This window comes from Pterocles gutturalis, unplaced genomic scaffold, assembly GCF_000699245.1.
Source record: "Pterocles gutturalis isolate BGI_N339 unplaced genomic scaffold, ASM69924v1 scaffold2694, whole genome shotgun sequence".
NCBI classification, from domain to species: domain Eukaryota; kingdom Metazoa; phylum Chordata; class Aves; order Pterocliformes; family Pteroclidae; genus Pterocles; species Pterocles gutturalis.
Genome location: NW_010132967.1, coordinates 94,379 through 114,290, shown reverse-complemented (window position 1 = coordinate 114,290; position 19,912 = coordinate 94,379). Strand labels below are relative to the sequence as shown.

Sequence of the window (19,912 nt, the reverse complement as noted above, 5' to 3'; positions counted from 1 at the left end):
CTGGCCAGAAGTGGTGGTAGGTTCCTGCGTGTTACATGTACTATCTCTGTGTGTAAATCACGTTAACCACCTTCTGCATTTGCTTTCGTCTACAACCTAAAATTCTCACAGATGCCTGCCACAGCCTTCTAGAAAATACGTGTAATGTCTGAATGTGCCTAAGTGTCTGATTTTGGGGTGAAAATAGAACAATGAATGATGAAATTGAGTGTGCTTAAGATGGAGTTTGAGGAAGTTTATCACTATAAGAAGAGTAACAGGGAAATCACAAAATATGCTCAGCAATCCCCATTTCCTCTTTTTATTACCCTCTACCTTCGTGTCAGAGAGACAACCACTGTTATAAAGCAAATATCTTGCAGCAAAATATCGCCTCTGGGGAACAGCAATATTTCCTGGGGTGAAGTGTATGGTAAATGCTAATGGTATGCAGAAATGTCAGACTACAGTTTCATACCAGAATACAAAGAACAGCTGATGACAAAAAACCCAAGTGCTACAGATAGTAAAACATAACATCTCGACAGTCTTCCTGACACGTATATTACTGTCCTCATTCTTTGAGACAAAGCACTCTGATGGTGAACTACCTAATGCCTTATGCAGCAGGTGTAGTATTTTCTCTTTTTAATTAACACTGATCTGAGTGAAGAGCTAGCTACCATATGTTGAAAAAAATAGTGCCTTGAAGAAGTAGTTTAGGAAAACACTTGGACTTTCTGACTCAATTTACAAATATGTCACTGTTTCTGTTTTCTTAAGAAAACCAAAAAATTATGAAAGCTTGGCTGATGCTCACAATGACTGAAGTCCCTTCAATAATTGTTTTTGCAGTATTCTCCACTGGGTGAAACCAATATAATGCAAATCAAACTGTTCCCATTCTCTGAAGAAGAGATTGATCAGTACAAACCATTTCATGACTGATAGCACCAGTATACTGGAAAAAAACACTGCAATACCCTATATTTGACACCTAACAGAATCATGTTGAAATTCTGCCTGATTTTGGAGACCTTTTCTTTGTCTGTTACTCAGCTCTGTATGTTGTCACAGTGAAGCATGGTGCAGAAGACCAGGAGCTAGCAACAAATTACCGAGTTCTGGAGCTGGGAGTTACACAGCTGTAACAGCACAGTGCTCTTCCCATGTGATTTATCTCTCCTTAGAGGTATAGCACCTTAGGTCAGGTTGATAATGTACTAATAATATCCTAGCTTTTGGGAATCAAAGTTTCTGTATTAACAAGATGCTGTAGACTAGCATGTGATGGGCCTGTGCTTTGAGAGCTGGCTCTGTTTTACTGTACTCGTCCGTGAGTCCCTGGTCACTTTTCCAGTTGGGATTTGGGAACCTAAGCCAGTTAGTTGCTTTTGAAGGTGCACCTCTTTTTCTTCAGTAGTAATGACAATAAAAATTGGTAGATTATTACTTTCTTATAGAAATACTATAAGAATTGAATCATGAAACATGATATATGATCTCCAAACATTCGAAATTATCAAGCGGGAAATAAAGTTGGGCAGTAGCGAAAGCATTTTCCACTACTGCTATATTATTTTCAGGATGAGGAGAAGGGGAGAGGCCAGATTTGTACACAACATTCAAACTATGATCACCCCATGGAGGGAAGAAGTAAAATAAGGCTGTTCTTTGTTGTGTTCTCTGTTCTGATAATACTTCACGGTTGATTTGCTCTCTTTGCTGCTTTATCACTGCGCTGATGTTTTCATGGAGATATCTATTGTAACCTTAAGATGTCTCTCCTGTGGCAACGGTGAGCTCAGAGTCACAGTATAATATGCAGGAGACAAAGTGCGTGGGACAGAGTGGTCTTGACTGCTGTGTCCTTAGGTTAGGAAACAGAGCTTGTGAGACAGTGTTAGGGAGAAATATCCTTCTGCCCTTTGGGTCAGAAAACTTCTGATTTACCTTGCTGGAGCTCTACATGACTGGTCTAAAACATCATCGTTCTTCTTTCCTTAGCAAGTAGATTTGAATTGTGAAATCCCTCACGTTTTGAATGCATTTTGAGTGTCTGCAAATGGTTTCTGCCTTTATCCTCTCTAAGCAAATGTTGTAAAGCCAAATTTTCACTCTTTACATACATAAAAATTTTAAAAAGTATAAAAAAATATAAAATTATAAAAAATATGTATGTATAATACAGATAAATGCCTATATGTGTGTATGTTATCTATATATAATGCCTATTGTATATTCCCTGATGATTCTTAACCTCTTCCAAATTAAACAGTATTAATTGAGCAGTTGAAAAATACAGAAGTACCGTTGAAAGTAATACTTCATCATCTAAAGTTGGTCTATAACATTGCAGTCTGTAGCCTCCCACTAATCAGGCCTACTGCCTTGGTTTCCAATTCAGCTTCCGTTCTACCATTATTTATGTAGAAAATATGACATTCTGAAACTTGGCTCGGGGCATGCATTGGACATAGTCTTCATGCAGATCAGTTTCTGAAATCATAGAATTGGATTTATCAAAGTTGCACCCATACAGATGTGTATTGATTGCACAGAACAAAATAAAACAAAGCAAAATAAACCCAGACTTTTGTCCTACAAACTGGTAAAACCAATGATGAGACAACTTGAAAGCCCTATGTTCCTCAGACCAGCATTTACAGATTTGTCTCAGGGTAATACAAATGTAGATTTTAATCCTGCTTCACACTGTGCCTGAGATTGCTTTTTCCACTCTCAGACAGTTTTCCAGAGTGCAAAATATGTTTGCTTGTCCATAGTTTAGCCTTTTTTTTTTCTTAAACTCAGAAAAATCCCTCTACATTTTATCTTCTCCTTTAAGAAAATATCAAAATTACAGCAACTGGTTTTGCTGACTCTGTGCCACATGATTCATTGTTTGCATGTGAACCCAGGTGGCTAGGAAATTGATAGTAAAAGGAAATTGAGAAAAAACATAATTTAGTGCAAGTAAAGAATTTACTTATAGCATATCATATATGAAAAATTCCTCTTTCTGATTTTGATGTTTTCTTTGGCAAAAGACAAACAGTTATAAGCCACCTAGTTTGGATCTTGCATTAAAAAAATCCATAGAATCCACAGTATTTCCTGTGTTTGTAAATCTTCAGTGCATATGAGTTCTCTTTAAAAATACTTTACTTATAAAGTGTTTGCAATTATTTAGTTTTCCAAATGAATTATGATGGTCTCAATACAATGAAATATCCTGTAACGAAGTACATTACAAGATACATGAAGAAGCATCCACTAGATTATCTCTGAGCTGGATTCCTAAAATGACCAAAACTGAATTAAGACAGCTTTGCCAAGGCAAGCACCTCTAACTTACTGTAGCTCTACAAGATAAATAGAACTTATTTTCTCTGAAACTGACTGAAATTTTATCCAAAACAGCTTAGCATGCTCAATGCAAAGTGAGGATCTAATTGTATTTTACATTAGTCCTATGATGCTCTTTGGGATTTTCTTTTCTGAGAGATAGGGGATCACCACTGAAGCCAGAGTCATTCTTGGCATTGGCTGCTGTTTGGATTTCACCCTATTTTATGAGTTCCACGTAAGTCTTCACCTGTCTTAAACTAGTGTTAATATACTGTTGTGGGAGTTTGCTTAGAACTATCTATTAGCAGTAAAGACAGCATTCTCCATGACAAAGAATTAATAAAAAGACACACAATTTAAGAATGAATCATAGCATCTAATGCCTGACAATCAGATTTATGATCCACTGAGTAAATTCACTGAACATAACTTGTGTATAAGTCAGGGGAATCAGCTGAGATCAAAACCAAAGAGATTTTATATGACAAAAGATATTTTAATTAAAGGAACAGGTAGAATCTAGGATCCTTAGCAATACATTCCTATTCTAAATCTAATTATGTGTCCTATGATTGTGACAGATTGCTTTGTAAACTTTTCTAAGTAATAGGAAATGAGTAATAGTGAACTTCAGTATAATGATCAAAACTTTCCCATTCTGGCAGTCCTGAGCTGTGTGATCTTGGAGAAACTTGATGAAAACGTACCATTTTTAAAAGCTGAATCAGGCAAACAGCGATATTCATTAGTACCCAAGCAATCCCATTTACTCCTCATGCGTGTTTCGTGTATTCAAATTTTGTATCACTGAATTTTTTTATATGAAAATAGCTCTGTTTCAAGTTAATTTTTATTCCAAGATGGAACTTTTTTCTGTCAGTTTAGCAAGTTTGCAAATCAGTGTAATCAAACTTCCAACCTTGTTTTGCCTCATTATAATGCTTCTTTGGAGGCACCTGTTGCCAGAAACCACATACAACAAATAATAATGCCAGCAATAATAACAATTAATGTAAAAACAACTTCAATTATTCTAAGCATTTCTAACCCATTAGTTAGATTTTAGGATAAAGAATGGAAATTACAACTGGGCATGGGCAGAGTACACACTTTCATTTCGGGGCATAAAACTACATCTGTTAATATGAGGCTATTTTAAAAATTCCTTCTTTGGGGATTTGGAAAATATCATCCTGATTTTTAATATATTTCTCTGCCAGACAATTTTTGTAGAAAGCATGTCCTTGTGCAACTAGTACTTTGTAAATTGATTACTTTTTGCTATCTATATTAAAGGAAAGAATTTCACATTCTGTGATTCGCATTCACAGTCATGAAAAGCTATCTCAGCTACATGCCATTACAGGTTTTTTCTGTGAAATATAGTTCTTGGATAAAATGCTGGACTACATGTGAACTGGCTTTGTCTTCTACAACTGCCTTTCTGTTGGTTTGGCTTAAACATACACTTGCTTCTGAGGAAAAAATGGTATATTAAAAATAAATCTTTGATACAGAAACAAGATCTTTTAATAAAAGTATAGTGCACACCAGGGAAAGCTCTCATGAGTGATATTAATGCTCCAATATTCATTTCTGTTTTGAAAAACACTCTTGTTTACATGTGTGGATATAAACTGCCAGTGATACTGGTTACACCATCTGTTGTAACTGCTTCTGAGCCTCACCTTTATTTCAGTTGTATAGACACTGAAGCCACAGCATTTGCAGATCAGCCGAGTATGTAACAGCGTGATTAATGACACTTTTCTAAAATATGCCACAGTGACCACAAAAACAATTTCAATTAAGTGTTGTTGAAATTCCCTTTCTGCCATTCTAAATGCTGTTACTAGATAAAAGTTAATTGAGGTTAAGATAACATTTAATTAATTCACTATGACACTAATATAGTGCTGTATCTGTTCAGAGGGATGGGGGGTGCATTGAAGTGGTCATATTTGGACTACAGATGAGAAATACAGGGAATGTATGTTTAAACTGGCAAGATAATAGGCATGTTTATTTTCTCTGACTTACTAGTTGAGTGAAAAAAACCCCTTTCTATCTCTGACAGCTGTGTAGAAGAGACAGAATATGTGCAGACATGCCTCTGTGTGGCAGAAATTGTGTGTGTATGTATGTGTGTGTCCATACAGAGATAAAAATGTTTCTTTTTGTATTCGGATCTCTGCAATGGAGTTATTTATTGGACATTGATAAGGAATCTGATCCTTCTGCCAAGTGAAGAACTGAAAAATACTTTTTTTTTTTACTTCTAGGAAACTGTAGACTAAGAATTCATAAGTCAAATCTGTAGAGCCAAAATCTATCTGTAAATGCACATTTTAGTGAGATTAAAAAGTATAAAATTCTAAATAAAATTTTGTAAGTAGTGAATATTAATACATACTTATAACTATATAAAAAGGTGCGAAAGGCAGGCTTTTTGTCAAGAGGAATAAAAAACTACTTTACTTACCAACTTTTGATTAATGACTAGAGAGTCATGTTGGTAATCCATCTGGTAATCCGTGTGTCATGTCCTTCCTCATGCTTATTACAGAAATATAAGGGGGCACCTCAGGGTCTCTGCTTTGGATGAGAAACTGGTTGCAGTCCTTTTCATTTGCAAGGAGGGTACAAAAATCCCATTTCCCTGGAAAAAAAAGGATCAAATAACAGATTGGTTTTGCTCACAGCTTTAAATCCTTGGCAAGGCAATACCTTCACAAGCCTCTCTTTTGGATATTCCTATGTACGTTTTCCTAGTATTTTTACAGGTCCAGGGATTTTTTTCCCCTCCTACTTTGTGTTGTTTTCCTCTGCCTGTCATAAACACACACTTTGTGGTTCTGCCAGTCAGTCTATGAGTCCCTGGAAAATCTCTGTGCAGAATACTTTGGGCAATAGCATTTTTTATTTTGGCTATAAAAAGATAAAGGGAAATTTAACCACTTCTTCATTTAGAGCAAACAGCATAGCATCTGTTAGGCCAGATAACTTCAGTGTATAACCCAAATCAAAACAATAAATGTTCCTTATCATTGATTTGTTCAGTATTTATTGTGTAGGGTATAAAAGTTCTGCCTCAGCAGACAGTTTTACCTGCACTCAGTTTCAGCACAGCAAATAATTTTATAATGTATTTCACTCAAATGTGGACACGCACTAAAAATCAAGTCTCTATTGATCTTCTTTGCTGACCTGGCTGTCTTTGCACTGTGAATGTTTTTTGATATGTGTCCACAGCCAGGTACGGTCTGTCATGCAATCTACTCTGTCGGATAGACAGTCTATCCAAAATTTTTGAAGATTCTTAACATCAGTCTTTCCAACCAAGTAATAATCTGTCAGTGGAAATCGCATAATATTTTCTCTAATTCCTCTAATGTAAAATATGTTCCATCTTGTTTTATCAGGGTAAGAAACAAGAAGTTCCTAAAGAAGAACAGGGACCAACAACAAAGAATTTGGATTTCTGGGCACAGCTTATTACTCTGATGGTGACCATCATAGATGAAGATAAAACAGCGTATACACCCGTCTTGAACCAGTAAGTAATTACTTTCCCCATAAAATTAAGAATCATGGATTTATTAAAATAAGGACAGAAAATACACCTGAATCAGTAGTTGTATTTTAAATGTAATCTAGCTAGAGGTTTTTAAAAATAAAGAATATAACACTGACTTAGTTTGATAAAGACTTAATGTTCTGATCATGGAAAGAGAACCTTTTGTCTGAGGAACAGTAAAAACACAGGGTATATGAACCATCCCAAAAAGTTAAGTGGCAAAATGTTATGCAAGAGAACTAAATAGATAGACAGAAGGAAAAGTTCAGTGAAATAGTGTGATGGTATTCATGGTATGATAGTATCTTGGCACACAGGGTGTTAAAATCATGCTGAGAATTTTTAGGCATTCTATTAGAGTCTTAGGGATGTATTTGTAAAAGAATAATGAACTTCACAGAACCTATCCAAATTTATGATTGGCTCAAGAGAAAACCTAGCTAGACTGACTTTGAAAATTTATAGAATGGAGAGCAATATCCTGGACTTACCAGAGATAGAAGTTGACTTCTCAGAATTTAAGATGTAACAGATGAGGGAGGTCCGATCAATAACCAAGACAAGTTAAATAACTTATGGTTGGTGCACTAGTAGAGAAGAGAGAACCAATCGATAAACACAGAAAGAGGAGATAGAGAGCTGGGTATTGAAAATGAAATATACAGAAGGAGTGCAAAGGGACATATTTCACATATAAAGGCTGGAGAAACAGATGTCATGCTAATTGAAATGTGACATGATGAGGCCCTAGGGAAAAATGTTAGCTCTTTTAGCTCTTTGGGGCTATTTTACAGAGAGATTGTAGGAAATCTGGGCATACTCTAGCCGTGATGACTTGTGCAAAAGTTAAAATGGAAATTTACGTCTGTACTATGACTAAGCAATAGAGGTGTCTGCAGTGGAAATGAATGGAATGGTCTGAAGGCGAGCAAGAACAAGTCTGTTTCTTTTGGCCAAAATAGGGTAGTTACTGCATGTGGAGATGTGCTTGTCTGTTGATAAAAGGTATCATACTTTTTATGGACCCACAGTATATTTACCAAGGAAACCTCCTGGTAATAACCAGAAGTTGGAAGATACTTCATTGCCTTCTGATTCCTTCCTTTCCTTTAAATAAATGAAGCATGGTTTCAGTCCTGGATAATTAATATCTCCTTGTTTAATCATTTCCTGCACTGACCTTATTAAGAAAAAAGTTCTTACCCTGCAGAGGAAAGAAAACTCTTCCTGTTTACTCCATTTGTACAACTTAGTGTGAAGGTCCTCTATTAATAGAAGCTCAATTTTTGTCTGAGTGTTTGTATAACAAATATACTTATTATAAGACATCTACCTGGAACAAATACATACATGCGTTTCATTTAAGTCTTTTCATTGAAATTAAACAAGGGTGATTGGTGGTTAATTATCCTAAAAATTGTTCTAGCTATATTCTTATGCGAATGTGAGGGAGAAAGGAAAAGAATAAAAACAGAATTCCTCTGAGGGGATTAGGAGATTCCCTAAAGTACAGCTGAGTGATTGTGTAAGATGTGAAAAGAGAATCAGGAGTGGACAGAGTTGGGACAGATTAAGGGAGAGAGTATGCGTGAGTGACTTCTCTCCCATTTTCACTGTCGTTTTGGAAGTGGAAGGGTGAACACAGGGAATAAAGTGTCTTTGAGAAATAGGAGACATTAGGAGCAAGAGATGAAGAGGCTGTGGGTGGGAAAACTTGAAAAACTGTTCAGAGTTCCTTTAGATACATGTTTTTAAAAGAAAAGCTTCTTTTAACACAAAAGCAGCATGTAAAAACTGTTGGAAAAAAGTCAGATAGCCTTTTGCCCCTTACCTCAGAAAAGAAAACGGATGAAAGGAAAATATAAGCTGAATGCATAAGAATATTGCAAAACTATTACTCCTTATCAGAAATACATGGCCATGCAGTGTCCCAGTGGAATATTCAAGCCTACATCCATTTGAATCCTGGTGTAGAAATGACGTTACTGAAGACCCCCAAGAGAGCTCCAAGCATTCTGATAGGAGTTTTCACATTGGTATGATATTCCTCAGAATTTTTCTCCTCAACCAGTTTTGGAAACCCTATTTTTATATCTGCCTTGGAGGCAAAAAAAGATGCTGTGATAGAGCAGTTTGAACTGTATCAGATGATGAATCCAGATGAAACACGGACATGATTGCCTCAGCGAGCATTGCAGCGACTGAAGACTGTACCGGACCATGCAGTGGGAGTTATGTGGGCAACCTACAGATCTTATATGACATAAGATACTTGACAAGTTTGAGAGAAAAACATGAAATCTGGTTTTTAAGTTGTAAAATTCTCATTTTACTAGTTATAACAATGTAAAATGTGGTTGGAACCTCATACCCAAGCAAATCTAGGACTTCCCGGCACTTGTCAAATATGCATTGTACACACTGCGAGGCAGCAGAGATTGCTATCAAAACAAAATATCCGTTCAATTAAAAGAACAACAAATCAAGAACAAAATCTTGAACTGAAATATGCTTATGCATTTGGAGATCAAGATCTAAACTTTGTGCTTCTGCACATCTTGAGCAAAAAGCTTTCCATTTAGTTGTATAGCTTGTGTACTCAGAATAGTCATGTGTGGTGTAATACAAACTCAAGAAACATGACAGCTCTGGGGGGACTTTTAAATTTGTTTTTTACTGATCCTTGCATCTTTGCAATGAAAGGATCTGTTTTCTTTCCTCTGTGAACACTGTGTTTCATAATCTTATGTTCTGCTATAGTATTTTTTAGTACTGTGTTTTAATGACTCCTGCAGAGCATATTGAAGTACTGGCTTAGCTAGGCCTTGAAATTTTTCATCTCTATCTAAATAGCTAAAAATCACATTTTGAAAGGAAAATAAAAATTGTAGCTACCATTGAAGAACAAATGCTATTAATGTTGTCTGCGATTACCAGGGTCAGATACCCACAAAATTATCTGAATCACTGAAGAACCAAGAAGTGATACCATTCATTACTTGGGTGAAGAAAGCATAAGTGGTGTTTCAGAAGAGCGGATCAAAGATACTTAGTGAAAATACTCAAATGTGAAACAGTTTTGCAAAATCTGTTAGGAACTTGAAATTGCAATTAGAGATAAGAACTTGGAGCAGTGTCAGCACTACGTTCTTAAAGAAGACATAGTGAACAACTAACTCATAAATAATGATAGGGTGAAAACCAGAGCCTACAAGAGATGGAAAAAAAGTGATATGATTAGCAAAGTTAAATTTTGGAAGTCAGAAAGTATTAGCTTAAACTTCAAAAAGTCAAGATAGATTAAGCATTGCAAAAGGAAATAAAAGAGAGAAAAGAAAAAAATGAATACAATGGCACTGAGTTCTATTTGCAGTGAACATGGGTATTTAGTTGAAATATGATCTAGACATTCAGAAATTAAAGAAGTATAACACAGCATGAGAGGAGTATAACACAGGACAAGGAACCTAACTGAAGAATGCTGGTGCCGATGCAGAACGGCAAATGATACTGTGAGTGTTTGGAAATGGCAATTACCAGAAGTGCTGTAAAAGCAATCCTTGCACACTCCCTCCCCATTCCACAGTGTGGAAAGAATTGGCACATGAAATCTGCTGCAGCAGATTTCCTGATTCTTCAGGAGCCAGAATGTTTAATAAATCCGTGAAGTCAAGGACAGTAACTAATATTGAAGAAACAGCATAACTGTAACCTATGGGTGAGTTATGAAATATACATGAGTGCAGAAAAAAAACAAACCCAAACAACTAAAAACCAAGAGCATGGAAGGAAGTTAAAACAATCAGATAAACTATACCATGAATTAGACTATGTCAGGTTAACTCTAAAATGTTTCTTTGATAATGGAAAGTGTATCTGATGTGTTTGGTGTCTTGATTCGGTGGTATTCCCAATTACCAATTACACTTTTTTCTATGGAAGCATATAAATATCACTTATTTTATTGAATTTGTGAGCGTTATCCTGTTTAACAAAGTGGTATTCTGTTCTTTCACAAGACCCACTGTTCTTCTCTCGTGTAGCAATGTATTGTACACTTTAAGACCAGATCAGTTATATAGACTGTATAAGGTATCTCTTTTGTCCGTTATCTTTTTTCTTCAGGAAAAGGAACAATTGCTTTGGTTAAAAATAAAAACTTTGGATAGTTGGAAGATAGAGCATAAAAAGTGACAATAAATGAACTCTTTGCTCCTGGTTTAACCAGAATATATATTTTCTAAACTCAGAACTTTTGTCTTAAGAATTAGTGAAGCAGTGACCGTGCCCAGCACTCCACAGGTAGTGCAATCACCTGTTGCTGCATGCGCAGCCCAAAAATGAGTGTATTCATACACCAGGACCACACTCTTTTTAGCATCTGAATGAGACTGAACCCACCAAGTATGGAAAATGAGCTATTCTGGGAATGTGCTTCTGAGGTTCAGGGACTTCAATAGTCTTAAAATGTAGCAGACTGCAGATTTGACTGTACAAATTAAGAAAAAACATTTTTAATTGTCATTATGGGAATTTTTTAGTTTAGGATTGAACTAGAGACATGCAGTACTATCTAGGATAAATGCTTTTAGATTTATTTATGTTTTGCTTCATACATTGATTGTTCTCATTTTCTTTCAAGATGAGTTCAATGTCATTCCATTGATCTGTGATTTTAGACATAGCACTTTGTTAAAAGTGGCCAATTTAAACAGTTTTCATTAAATTTTTGCTTAATTAAAATCAATAGAGAGACTTTCATAAGTGGCTACCTTTTATATGCAATTTAGTATTTTTGGAAATACATGGAAATTATCAGGTACGGGCAACCTAATGGTTAATTTATTTTCCACAAAAACCTTGCATGTTCTGTTTATTAAGAAGTTTCACCAAATAGTATTGTGTGGTTGACATATGGGTTGAGGATTAGAGACTGTCATGCAAGTGAGGAATGTGATTTTAATAGCAATGTTTTGGATAAACTGAGATTTTATTGGATTGCTCTAAGAATGACAGAGAAATTGGGAAAATTATGGCCTATCAGACAGAAATAATTGTAGCAAGAGGAAACAAAGTGACTAATAGAGCACTCTCCTAATCATCCTCTTGCTTCACTCAAAATGTCTGGCTTTTACAAAGGTTTGCGTGACAAATTTCTCCAATATTTTCCTGCTTAGGGACTGAATTCTGAAATAGTTTGCAGAAGAGTAGTCTTTTTACCTAAAAATAAAGTGATAAAATACAAATGATGAAAAAAATTCCTTACTTACATAGGTGCTTTAGAATTGGACCTTTCATTATCACTTCCTTTAATAAGTCTGTTGCTGTTACCACTTATCTTTAGTGCATGGAAAATTTTGTATGCTTCTGTTGTGTGTTAAGCTTTGTTAGCTGCTCACATAATACCCATAACTATGACAGCTGCGTAATACCCATCAGGCTGATTGTTGTACATATGGAAACTGGCATGAGTTTTAGAAAGTTCCTGGATAGGTATTTCTTAAACCTACTAGAAGCCTCTAAGTGCTACTATACTGCAAATAATAAATTCTATATTATTATTACATGAGTAGTCTTAGAAACATGAGTAACCACATTAAACATGACTACTCATGCATAAAGCCATCTATGAGGAAAATTGTGGCAGGCGTGGTGCACACCATAGCCATAACAATTACACTTCACCACAGGAAAAAGGGCTCACACTTGTATATAGTACATAAATACAAAAAGTCTTCAGTGTTCTGCAGTCTCAAGTTGTGCGTGCACCCTTAGATTCTTAACCAAACCCATAAATGGTATTATAACAATGGAGCAGATTGTTTAAAATACATAGCAAAAGTTAGTGACATTAAAAACAGGTATGTTAATATAAATTGTTAAGTAGACACGACACAGTTTTCAGCTTTCCCCTTAGATAAGGTATGAACCACCCAGCAAGCAACAGAGACTAGAAGTATACTGTGCAAATTGCCAATATTGTCCAGTAACTCCTGGCAGATGGTAAGCCACTAGAAGCATTCTTTCCTAGAAAAATAAAGACTGGAAAATGTTCTGCAGGGGTTAACCAGCTTGCCACTTCATGACAGATTTCTTCGTAACAACCAAATCAACAAAAATGAACATAATAGTCATGGAAATTATACAGACATTTCCCACATTGTTCACACAGACAGTCCTGCTGGTGAAGGTAAATGGAACATTCCTGTCACGCTTGTCATTTTACAGTTGGTTTCTCTACTTGCTCTGGTAGGACCAATTTGTATTGGCATTTGTACTTACCATAGAGATGCTGATTTATGTTTGACGTTAGATTTCAAGCACAGTCTAAGCCTGCCCTAGTCACACTTGTGTTGCCATCAGTAACGCTGCTCCTCTAAATAAGACCTGCAAAGTCACCGCCTGTGTGACACAGTGCTGAAGATGCAGATCGTGGTGTCTCATGAGATTTACTATCACTGGCTTGCACCTTAAGTCCTAACAGTAATGAAAAGATATGAATGAAAGAGAAAGATATCTTGCATTATCAGCAGCACGGAGGTCAACGGACTTTTTTTCCATGCCCATCAACACAAGATCTGGGATGTGGTATAAGAAATATCTAAAACATCATCTGCTTGGAAGGTGCTACATCTCCCACAATTAGTGAAGCTGAACCAGCTTTACTGGCAGATACTGTGGGGTTTAACTGAATGAAGAACCTCACTTGTGACACATTTGGAAGACGTGTGGAAGGAAGCTTCTGTTTGTGCTACTTTTAACAAAGTATGTAAAAATTTTGCCTATTTGAAATTCTATAAGAGTTTAGCTTATTTTCTTGAGATCTATTTTAGTATGCCCACACTTGCATAAGAACTCTGTCAAATGGAAATGAAGTGGATAATTGAGACTTTTGTGGATAATTTGACGTTTAAAAATGCCTATTTCAATGGATTTCTTTTGGGTTTATATTAAAAATACATAAGTGATTGTTTGATTTGAATAAGAAATTAGGAGGTCATTTGGATCTCAGGGATTTTTTTATCTGTAGAGATCTCAAAGTTTGGGATTTTTTAATACGTTCCAGGGGTGTTTTTAAATGCCTCTCTTCAGGCTCTTTAGCTGCATGACCAGCTTTGGTCTGCTTCTGTGCCCTGAGAACTGCTCGTATTAATGATAGTCCCACACCAGGACAGACTTCTTTTTTTTGTTTTTTTTAAAAAAAAAAGGACAGGCAAATAGCTCCCCTTTTGAATATGATGTGAAACATGCAGTGGCTGTCACTAAAATGTCAGCTTTTGCTAGTAACTAACAGCAAAGATGGTGACTGAAGGATTAAAGTTTTTTTTTTTTTTTTTTACATAGAATAAGAAGCAGATGGGATCTATGAAAAAGTTTTGGACAAATACTTGATAACAGGAAAAAAAAACATCTAAAAAGGACTATTTTTCCAAGATGACATGAATCATAAGACCAAAACTGAAAGTTTTAATCAAAAGCAAGCATTTGTCTACCTTTTATATTCTTTATTGTTTTATCAACACTTCAGGGTGAAAGTCTTCAAACAGTGAATTGTATTCAACCAGCATAGACCAGTATAGCTTCACAGACAACTTCACTGTTTTCCAGTGTAACAAGGGAATTAAGGAACACCTGTAGCTGCTAAATATCTGTGCTAACTCTTTCAGGTTTTTCATAAGCCATCTGATTTATCTGAAGTTGAGGAGTTATCTGCAGTATAGATGGATGTTTCTTGGTTACAATGTCATGTGAGGGTATTGGTGCAACATTCAACTAATTACTTAGGGCCCTGACATTAGACTAAGGAAAGTTTTTATTTGAAGAATGGATGGTTCATATAATTGTACAAAACACAAAATACAGTAAGTGCATACTAGGGGGATTGTTTTGTGCAAATATTTTCCTTTTCTGTGCAGCTGTAAGGATAATTTCTAGCAGCAGGTGAACTGATGTACTCTGATTGATTGCAGGTTTCCTCAAGAGCTGAACATGGGAAAAATCAGTGCAGAAATCATGTGGACTCTGCTTGCCCAGGACATGAAATATGCTCTGGAAGGTAATTAGAACAAACTATTAATTACACTAGAGAGTTCACTAAGACTGATTGCCACTGCAAATCACACCTGGCATCCAATTTATGTGGGTTTTCTCACGTACTCGTTTAAGATGTTTCATAGGTTAGTGAAAAAGGAGCATTGTAAGGGAAGGAAATCATTGCACTGCAACTATATTATCTGTGGAAGACAGAAACAAAAGAAGTGTAACCTGAAATGCTGTTCTGTATTACCTAAATCGGACAAAATCAACAAAAGAAGTGTAACCTGAAATGCTGTTTTGTATCACCTAAATCAGTGTCCAAAGAACCACGAGTATGCTTGCTAGAGAGCATTGTAGGCATTCCGTATTTTCTTACTAGATGAAAATTGATAACTTGCCCATAGGAAACGTTTACAGAATTAAGTTATGGAGAAAACACAGATAATTAAGCCTTTTTGTGTTTAAAAGGCAGGTTGTATTCATTCTATTTCCAGCAGAATCAAATGCAGATTCTTTTTATTGTTTAAGATAGCACTGTGGTTAACCATAGGAAAAAATATACTTTTTTTTTCTGTAGCAGGTAATCTCCAACTAATGGTTTCAAACACACCCATTAAAATACTGTTATTGCAGAAAACCAAGTGAAAATACCTGCATGAATCTTTTTAAAAAATATTGATGAGAAGGAATTAAGAAAATAGTCTTAATTAATGGTAGAAATATTGGTGGTCCATATACATGTATTCACACAGACTTCTAGAACATTATTAAAATCGTGCCTCGTGAAAATAAGTTCATCAAAGTCTCCCTAACTAGTATTTATTTTTGCAGAACAAAAAACTAATGGCATTAGCTGAACTTCACTAATTTTCTTTACCTATTAAGCAGATTTCAGGATTAAATGCGAGAGAAATACAAGAGGATCTTAGTTTCCATCAAGAGTGTAGCTAAGATGAATTGGAAACTAAATGGATCAAATCTGAATTTGATCAGTAAACTAGTTTTTAGCATTGAAAGATACATAATAAAATGCATTCTATTGGTCTTGTAAATGTACAATCTTTACAGAGTTTCTTTCCAGAAGGAAAAAAAAAAGTTAAAATAAATAAAAAGTAAAGAAAAAGTATGTCAGAAAGCAACTGTAAAGCAGTCAGTGCAGTTTATAATCTCATGGTTAACCCCAACATAATGTGACAGGTATTATAAAAACAAAACAAATTTTTTCTCATCTTGTTATAAAAAGTTGTTATTTAGAGCAAGAAAGGATTTATAGTGCTAGCTAATTTTTTTTTTTCACTTCCACAGTAGCAGGAATATCTATTTGTGATTTTTAGGTAAGCAAAACTCCCACTGTCTGCAGTCAAGCCTGCTACTAACTATAGAGAAGTCTGTCAGTGGTGAAAATAAGTGTCAGTTTGGATTTAAAAAAAACAATGCAGCTCAAGCGGCATAAAGGATAAAAAAAGGAATATTTGAAGATTAATTTCTATATTATTTCCTCCAGAATGTCTAATGTGATAGTATCAGCATGGTAGTACTTTGATGATACTGTAAATTTTTACGATGATAAAGAAAATGAGAGAAAAGACAAGTAACTAGAATGGCTATTAATGGCAGAATTCTTTTGTTCATCTGCTGTTGTGTTACTTTATTTTGTTAATTATATTATCTGGATGTGGAATTTGCACACTAAGCACAGCAGAAGAAAAAGGAAGAAACAAAGGAAGGAATTAATTACAGGAGCAGCGATTATAATGTGTAGAATGACAACAGAGGACATGAGAAATCAAATCAAAGATGTGGGTAGGAGATGTTCAAACTATTATTTGAAGGTGATGTTCTGTAGTCATGTCAGAATGAATCAAAGGTACAAGTTTGAGAAAGCTAATGTCAGGCAGGCGATCATCCTTTGAGGGTGATCAATGAAGTCAAAAGATACCAAGAGCTGAGAGGCATGAGGACCAAATGAAAGACACTGTTCTGGGTTAGAACAGATTCCTGGTTTCATCAGTGAGAACAACCTTGTATCTGGAGAGGCTGTAAATCGGGAACAGGTATCTGAAGATGGCTGTTCAGCAGCTCGATGTTGTGATTGCACTTATAGAGAGCTAGCATGGATTAATAAGAATTTCTAATAGCCATTATATTGTCATGCTTTTGTAACGTTGAATATATAGTTATACTCTGCACACAAACATCCCTGAGCACTCCAGTGCTTGTAGTGTTTTAACCACTGAGCTATGAACATTCCCTACTGCAACAATATAAATCATGAAAGATAATTCACGAAAGATCATTCACTCTATTTGCTAAGTAGAGCGTACTGATCACTCAAAAGGCAGCTTCAGATCAAGCCATGGTTTGTTTCTTGGCGGTAAAGAGCAGAGCAGGAAGAACTCTTGGCGAAGAGTTAATTATACACTATATGAAGAGTGGACGGTCGGGGTGGATCAGGACTTTAAAACAAATATTAACATTAATAACCTAGTTCTACAGAGAGCTATAGAGGACTTATTAGGAGGCACTTGACTTTCTCTGCCCATTCCAAACCAGTCCCTGTGCATGGTCTTATCTCTGTGTTGCTGTGAATACTGTCTTTCTGAGGAGAGTAAATGCCATTTTTGTTGTTAGAAATTCTAAGTCACTCCCAGAATCGGTAGTGAAATGGTTCATGTGTTTGAAAAATAATTAAAATAAATTTAAATTAATTATAAATTATTGTAAATATACATAATTTCACCTTCTATAGTTTCACTCCTAAACAGGAACCTCAATAAATCTAATCACAAAATATTGATCAGCATGCTGTTTCTCTCTCCAGCTTTGCTTTTTTTTAAAATCATTAATTCCATGGATATTCTGCAAACTGAGTTTGATTCTCCAGTTGTTACTGGCAATAAATTTTTTTGCTTCAGGTTCTCCAAGATGAGGAGCAAGCTCTTAAGTATGGTCACACTCGATCCTCATGGTTTTAACCGAGCTCATTATAATGCATTGCATTCTGCTGTGCCAGTCTCGCCTTCCAAGCTATTAACATAGGCTACCGTCTGTTCATCTGCAGTGTCCAGGGCTGTGATTGCAATCTTTGCCTGATTCAATTTCGTATTAATCTCCTGAAGCAGCATCTTTTGTGTTTTAAAGTTGATTCCTTTCTGCATCCAATCAAGAAGCAACAATATAGTCCAACGTCATTTGCAAAAGTATTGCCTGTGTGATAAAAAATTAAATTAGTTCGTCCAAGATCCTGTTTCTGCTTTTTCCCATCTAATACATTCCCAAATATATCCAGCCACTCCCATCAGCTTAAATTCAGGAAGTGAGTGTGTCATAACTCCATTCTCTGACAGAAGACTGATACTGGAACATCCGGTTACATTCCTTTTCCCTGAGAGCAGTTCAGAATGGCTGTTCCAGGTACGTCCTCTCCCCGTACAGCTGAATGCCTCCTGTGTCTGCTCGGGGACGTGTGGAGCTGCCGCTGCTGCTGGGGAGAGCTGCTGCCTTTGCAATAGGAGCCCACAGGCCCTGAGAGCCAGGCTCCAGCACTCCTTACACCCCTCTGCCTGTCTTCTCCTGTGATTCTTGCCCAGGACAGTCTAGTGAGGAGGCGGCTCTCATGACATGGAGAAGACAGGGAACAGCAGCTTCCACCGCAGCAGCCTTTTGCTAGAGCAGAGTACAGCGGCTGCCTGTCTCTAGGAATACCAAGGCAGCGTATTTGCACGTGACAGGGTAGATGGCTGCTGTCAGAGGAAACAGCTCGCTTTTGGGGTGAGGGAGAAAGGACAACCCAAAGCACAGTTCAAGTCTCCACAGCTGCTGAGACCAGGGCTACACTGTGCCAAGCTGACATGCCTTCCTTGCAAATGAAACCGTATGGAAATCTGGTATTGAGGTCATCATTTCACTCTAGATTTTCTTCCATTTTAAATTAATAACAAAGTCTAGCTTTCTCATAGTATTAGAAGTTTTATGCAAACTTTAATAAATTAAGTCCACGCCAGTTCTAATTTTTTTCTGATCTAAGGAGCTTGAGATTATTTTCATGCATAGATTTCACATGGAGAAGGTATCACATGTTTCTCTTTGAAAACTGACTCCATTAGATTTGGACCTTCTTTTTTTTGTGGGTTATTAGTGAAGCAACAGTGATTTGCATGATAGTTTATATATTGCTGTTTGGCATTTGAGTTTGTAGGATATTAGTATTTTTGTACTGTTTGGTCCTCAAATTATTCTGTATTTATGGTACAAACAGAAAGAATTTCACCAGCAGTGCAAGTGATTTGTTACTGACTTCATATGGTAAGAAATCTTGTCATTTCCAAGTATGAAGATGCAAAGGTTAAAAGATGATGGAGAGTAATGAGCTGAAATAAGACACATAATTACAAAAATATCTTTTTCATTCAGTGACCTCAGAAATGTCTTTTTCAGATCTTTTATATCTCTAGCTATTGAATAGGTCAGACAAAATGTCCGAAGCTATCCAATATGTTAGAAAGAGAACATTCTAATTGCTGTTATTATGATAATCTAATTCTGGTAGAGGCCAGAAGTCAAGACCAGGATCAGGCCAGAGATTAATTAGCTGCTGTGTAAATACAGCGATAGACAGTCTCCATCCTGCAGAGCTAAGATTTGGAAGTGTCAGTCCTTATAAAAACAGAACAAGAAAGGAATTACACCTTTTTATGCATTTAGCATAGGTTTGCTTTTTCAATCTGTTGTCCTCAGTGCATAGGCAGATATCATCTTTCACCTTCTCTGACAGATTCCTCTTTCATGACAGAAACTGATAAAGTGATTTGAAAGAGAAGAGGCAGTCCATGAGTTGATGCTGAGCACAGAGACAGCACAGGAAAAAGCAAACAAAGCTAATGCTGCCCAGGGAAAGGTCACGCCATTTGGTGGCAGATTTCAAGTCTCTCTTCACTCCAATTTACAGAGTTCTTCTTAAAACAGAAT

At 36.2% G+C, this 19,912-nt stretch overlaps 1 protein-coding gene across 1 annotated transcript in view; it reads left to right on the top strand.

The window, feature by feature from the left end:
* LOC104467313 (protein unc-13 homolog C-like) overlaps positions 1 to 19,912 on the top strand; it is a gene marked incomplete at its 5' end in the record, with an annotated part of 137,902 nt that overhangs the window by 68,079 nt on the left and 49,911 nt on the right. Inside the window, 2 exons of the mRNA XM_010081047.1 lie at positions 6,753 to 6,886; positions 14,878 to 14,963. Of these exons, the coding sequence (XP_010079349.1) occupies positions 6,753 to 6,886; positions 14,878 to 14,963 (220 nt within the window). The remainder of the gene's footprint in view (positions 1 to 6,752; positions 6,887 to 14,877; positions 14,964 to 19,912) is intronic.